At 34.7% G+C, this 6,199-nt stretch overlaps 1 protein-coding gene across 1 annotated transcript in view; it reads right to left on the bottom strand.

The window, feature by feature from the left end:
* The window catches only part of usp53a (ubiquitin specific peptidase 53a), a 40,839-nt gene that overhangs the window by 19,412 nt on the left and 15,228 nt on the right, over positions 1-6,199 (bottom strand). The window contains exons 4-5 of the mRNA XM_016553478.1: positions 3,907-3,999; positions 3,670-3,804 (exon numbers count right to left, since the gene is read on the bottom strand). Coding sequence (XP_016408964.1) covers positions 3,670-3,804; positions 3,907-3,999 — 228 coding nt within the window. The remainder of the gene's footprint in view (positions 1-3,669; positions 3,805-3,906; positions 4,000-6,199) is intronic.

The following is a 6,199-nucleotide window of genomic DNA, read 5'->3' as shown; positions in this document are numbered from 1 at the left end:
ACAAATTTGTTTATAATATATATATATATATATATATATATATAAACAAAACTTTATTATGTCACAGATTCATAGACATGAAAACAACAATTTCTTGTTTTACATGACCTAATCACACTGAATTTGTTTGGGCTGGTACAATGATACCTTGGCATTAAGAGAATGCACTCTAAGCTTTAGTAATTTCCCCCAAGCCTATTATCTGCTTAAATACACCCTTTTAAACCCGAGAACCATCGGCACATTCAGTAACACCAACAGCACTGAGACAATTTGCAGTTTTGAAAAGAGGCAAGATTAATTTTGTTTCTACAGTACAGATGAGCTTATTTGCCCTGTCCTGGCTCAGGGCAACTTGTACAAATAGACAAAAGCATTGGATGCATGATCTACCCCGAGCGCTGATAGAGAGCCTGCATTGACTGAGAGAGCAGTGTGAACGCATTTGTGCACTCCAGGCTTGCATTGATAGAGATCCTTCATTGATTGTGTTGTTTAAGGGAGCACTGTAAATGGACTTTTACTGAGGTAATGACAGACTCTCCACAGTCCTGCTGTGCTAAACAGAAAATGATTACAGGTCCCAGTGCGAAGCAGGTTTACTGCAATTAGGTAGCCCTAAGAGAAATCCTGCATATACCGAAGGGGTGAACATGCTTACTTCAGCTTCCAAGGCAAGGGTGTGTGATCTGTGCTGTGCATAATGCACATAATGGCAACTGAGCTTAATTTGGAAATCAGTTTTCCATATTATTTCTCTATAAAAGACATCAATAAAAAATTACCACATTAAATTAAGATGGGATATTATCCATGTATGCTTAAGTGACAAATCGTCTAAAATTTGGAGAGGTCACATTGCCAACCAGCAGACTGCAAAATCAAAAAGACTGATAAAATTAATAAGATGTTTATACTGTTTAATTTTCTATTTACATTATATTGCAAGCATTACGGTGCTCTATCAAATGTCTGATATGTTGCATTGATTGTAATGCACTTTTTATTTGTTCACTGTGTTTCCTAAAGAGTGTGATATATATATATATATTTAAACATAAAAACATTTTGTAGCTATATTACCCACCTGAATAACTAAAAATAAAAGAAATAATAACAAATTATATATAAAATTTTACACACACACATTTTTATAATCTAAAATACACAAAAATACAAAAAAGACACTTACGAAGCACTCAGCAGCATCATCCATGAAGCCTAACTGAAAGCGCTGCTCATCCTTAAAGGTTTCGGCTAGGGCATTACGCAGGTTATCTGAGGGTAACGCTCGCTCTCGGCTGTGCTGGAACTGACAGAATATTCCCTGCAAAACGAACATGAAGTGCTTTCAAACTTTTGACTTTAAAACACCCTTTTAAAGGAAGTATTAAATACTGCGTCATGATGTGTTTGGCCATGAGAATACCTTCAAAGCGCAAAAGATGCAGGAGTCGCCCAAGCAGTAGTGGTTTGGAAGCTGACGAAGACTCCGTCTGAAGATATCGAGATGCCAAAGAACCTGCATGGAATAATAGGAAACTCATGCTTATAATTAACTCACCTCAGTAAACTCTAAACAATCTGTAAATAAATCATGTGGATTGTTTGTTTCACTTAATTAAGCAGGTTGCGGCACACATTCAATGACTTATTACTGCTAATCAGCAAAACAGGGTGCAAGTTAGTCTGGCAATACTCTACACGTTTTATTCAGTAAATATATGTTTTGAAATTGTTTTTGTATCAATATATCAATACAAATGAGAGGTGGACCAGTATTGGTTGTTTTACATTTTTTCACATTTATTTAATTATATCACAAGCTTTTGAAGTTTAACAATCACATTAGGTCATAATTCCTGTCCCATCCCAAAATTTAAGACCACTTACAACGATAATTAAGAATTCTGTTATGCTTGATTATATTTCTTTTATATACTTATAACCTTAAATAAAAAAATAAAAAACTAAAAATAATTTCTAAATAAATAAAACAAAAATGTAAGACTTTTTAAGGACCTGCGGGGCACTGTATTTATATACTTTTGCAGTATTTATTTATATTTAGAATTTAATTTTTATATTTTCAGCATTTACTTCAATATTTGATAAGGTTTTAGCAATTTTTTGTGCTTTTGTCTTTTTTTTTTTCATTTTTATACGGTTTTAAATTATTTTATATCGGTTTTAGTAAATTAGTACTTTAAATGTAAATGAGAAATATGTCCTTGGCAACTAACTGAAATAACATCAATTTAAGTTAATATAATGTTTTTTGCTTTACTCTTTTTTTAAATATTTCATTTTTCAGCTTTATTTCAATTAACGAAAATTTTAAGTTAAGAATAAAAACACCAATGCCGTCTAATATTTTACTAAAATAAGGCTCTTACCAAATTTACACAGCAAAGGTGGCACAAAAGCGCTTCTGAATTGCCATTTAGTCTTTGCACAGTCTGTTTAATGCTGCTCAGAGGTGCCATAAATGCATTTTACGCAGCGCTGGTACAATGATACCTTGGCATTAAGAGAATGCACTCTAAGCTTTAGTAATTTCCCCCAAGCCTATTATCTGCTTAAATACACCCTTTTAAACCCGAGAACCATCGGCACATTCAGTAACACCAACAGCACTGAGACAATTTGCAGTTTTGAAAAGAGGCAAGATTAATTTTGTTTCTACAGTACAGATGAGCTTATTTGCCCTGTCCTGGCTCAGGGCAACTTGTACAAATAGACAAAAGCATTGGATGCATGATCTACCCCGAGCGCTGATAGAGAGCCTGCATTGACTGAGAGAGCAGTGTGAATGCATTTGTGCACTCCAGGCTTGCATTGATAGAGATCCTTTATTGATTATGTTGTTTAAGGGAGCACTGTAAATGGACTTTGACTGAGGTAATGACAGACTCTCCACAGTCCTGCTGTGCTAAACAGAAAATGATTACAGGTCCCAGTGCTAAGCAGGTTTACTGCAATTAGGCGGCCCTAAGAGAAATCCTGCACATACCGGAAGGGTGAACATGCTTACTTCAGCTTTCCAGAAAGAGACAGAGACACTAGGACAAGGGTGCATGATCTGTGCTGTGCATAATGCACACTATGGCAACTGAGCTTAATTTGGAAATCGGTTTTGAAGCTTCCCTTTTATTTCTCGATAAAAGACCACAATAAAAAATTACCACATTAAATTAAGATTGGATATTATCCATATATGCTTAAGTGACAAATTGTCAAAAATTTGGAGAGGTCTCATTGCCAAACACAACCAGCAGACTGCAAAATCAAAAATTTTAAATGTTAAAAATATGTTTACTCAGTTTAATTTCCTATTTTCATAATATTGCATGTATTACTGGGCTATATCAAATGTATGATATGTTGCATTGATTGGAATGCATATTATATATATATATATAATTAAATAAATAAAATATTTTTTTATAATAAATAAAAAGATACTTTTTAATTTTATATTCTATTCAGTATTATGTATTACTGGGCTATATCAAATGTCTATATTATCAAATTATCTTTTTTTTGTAGCTATATCACCCACCTAAATACATAAAAATTAAATAAATTATAAAAAAATTACACACACACACACACACACACACACACACTTATAATATAAAATACAAAAATACACACAAAGACACTTACGAAGCACTCAGCAGCATCATCCATGAAGCCTAACTGAAAGCGCTGCTCATCCTTAAAGGTTTCGGCTAGGGCATTACGCAGGTTATCTGAGGGTAACGCTCGCTCTCGGCTGTGCTGGAACTGACAGAATATTCCCTGCAAAACGAACATGAAGTGCTTTCAAACTTTTGACACTATAACATCTTTTTAAAGAAAGTATTAAATACCGCTTCATGATGTGTTTGGTCATGAGAATACCTTCAAAGCGCAAAAGATGCAGGAGTCGCCCAAGCAGTAGTGGTTTGGAAGCTGACGAAGACTCCGTCTGAAGATATCGAGATGCCAAAGAACCTGCATGGAATAATAGGAAACTCATGCTTATAATTAACTCACCTCAGTAAACTCTAAACAATCTGTAAATAAATCATGTGGATTGTTTGTTTCACTTAATTAAGCAGGTTGCGGCACACATTCAATGACTTATTACTGCTAATCAGCAAAACAGGGTGCAAGTTAGTCTGGCAATACTCTACACGTTTTATTCAGTAAATATATGTTTTGAAATTGTTTTTGTATCAATATATCAATACAAATGAGAGGTGGACCAGTATTGGTTGTTTTACATTTTTTCACATTTATTTAATTATATCACAAGCTTTTGAAGTTTAACAATCACATTAGGTCATAATTCCTGTCCCATCCCAAAATTTAAGACCACTTACAACGATAATTAAGAATTCTGTTATGCTTGATTATATTTCTTTTATATACTTATAACCTTAAATAAAAAAATAAAAAACTAAAAATAATTTCTAAATAAATAAAACAAAAATGTAAGACTTTTTAAGGACCTGCGGGGCACTGTATTTATATACTTTTGCAGTATTTATTTATATTTAGAATTTAATTTTTATATTTTCAGCATTTACTTCAATATTTGATAAGGTTTTAGCAATTTTTTGTGCTTTTGTCTTTTTTTTTTTCATTTTTATACGGTTTTAAATTATTTTATATCGGTTTTAGTAAATTAGTACTTTAAATGTAAATGAGAAATATGTCCTTGGCAACTAACTGAAATAACATCAATTTAAGTTAATATAATGTTTTTTGCTTTACTCTTTTTTTAAATATTTCATTTTTCAGCTTTATTTCAATTAACGAAAATTTTAAGTTAAGAATAAAAACACCAATGCCGTCTAATATTTTACTAAAATAAGGCTCTTACCAAATTTACACAGCAAAGGTGGCACAAAAGCGCTTCTGAATTGCCATTTAGTCTTTGCACAGTCTGTTTAATGCTGCTCAGAGGTGCCATAAATGCATTTTACGCAGCAATTACACCTTTATACATTTAGGCGTCTTTACACAGCTGATTTAAGGCTGCTGTGTGCCTGCTTAAAATTTAGCATAAGGATGCAATGCCACATTAAAGCTAGACTAAATATTGCCTTCTCAGATCCACCTCAGCCCCTTACTATCAAAACATACAGTTGTAAATGCAGTGCAAATGCATTTATGCCACCTCTGAGCAGCATTAAACAGTCTGTATAAAGACACCTAAATGCCACTTCAGAAGCAATTCTGTGCCACCTTTGCGGTGTAAATTTGGCATAGGTGTCTTACACAGACTGTTTAATGCTGCTCAGAGATGGCATAAATGCATTTACACAGCAATTGCAGCTTTATACAGTACTTTGATACTAAGGGGCTGAGGTAAGTAGGAGCATTCATAATTTAGTCTGGCTTTTATGCGGCACTGCATATTTACACAGAATTTTGAGCAGGCACAGAGCAGCCTTAACTCAGATGCCTGTTGAAGACAGCATCATTTTCTACCTACTGTTTGTAACAGCCTTCCTGTTAGAAATGTGCTGCAAAATCCTGTCCATGTAGTGAGGTCCTCTAAATAACACATCTTTACACAGCCGAGTTAAGGCTGCTCTGAGCCTGCTCAAAATTCTGTGTAAATATATAATGCCGCACAAAAGCCAGACTAAATTAAACTTGCTTCGAGCCACCTCAGCCTCTAGTATCAAAGCATACAGTTGTATTTGTATCTGTGTAAATGCATTTACGCCACCTTAAACAGGCTGTGTAAAGACACTTAAATGCCACTTCAGAAGCAGCTCTGTGCCACCTCTGCAATGTAAATTTGGCGATAGTGTGCTTCTCCTCTAATGTATCTTCTCCTACGACTTTATTCTGGTTTTGCATGACGACTTCAAAGTGCCAATCTTAAAGTCAACATTATCTCCAAAGGCCATGCATTATGTCTTAGCCTCTTCTTATTGGCCGTCATTGTGTTCTTAAAACTCTGAGAAATATGACTCATTGTCCTTGCTTGGTGGAAGAGCTCAAAGGAGATTAGGCTGTGACAGCATGGGGGGTGAGAGCTGTTCATCTGCGTGTGTGTGTTTGGAGTTTGGACGGCCAGTGTAAGGTTACTCTTCACTCAGTGTCTTTCCCTTAGGCCCCAGACAACTTAGTCTGAGCATGACCTCACTCCGTGGTGATGAGTACAAGAACAAGATAACAGAGAGACAGGCAGAGA

This window comes from Sinocyclocheilus rhinocerous, unplaced genomic scaffold, assembly GCF_001515625.1.
Source record: "Sinocyclocheilus rhinocerous isolate Xijiao unplaced genomic scaffold, SAMN03320098_v1.1 scaffold1728, whole genome shotgun sequence".
NCBI lineage: Eukaryota > Metazoa > Chordata > Actinopteri > Cypriniformes > Cyprinidae > Sinocyclocheilus > Sinocyclocheilus rhinocerous.
Note: the sequence above shows the minus strand (reverse complement) of the source record. Positions and strands in the feature narration are given on the sequence as shown.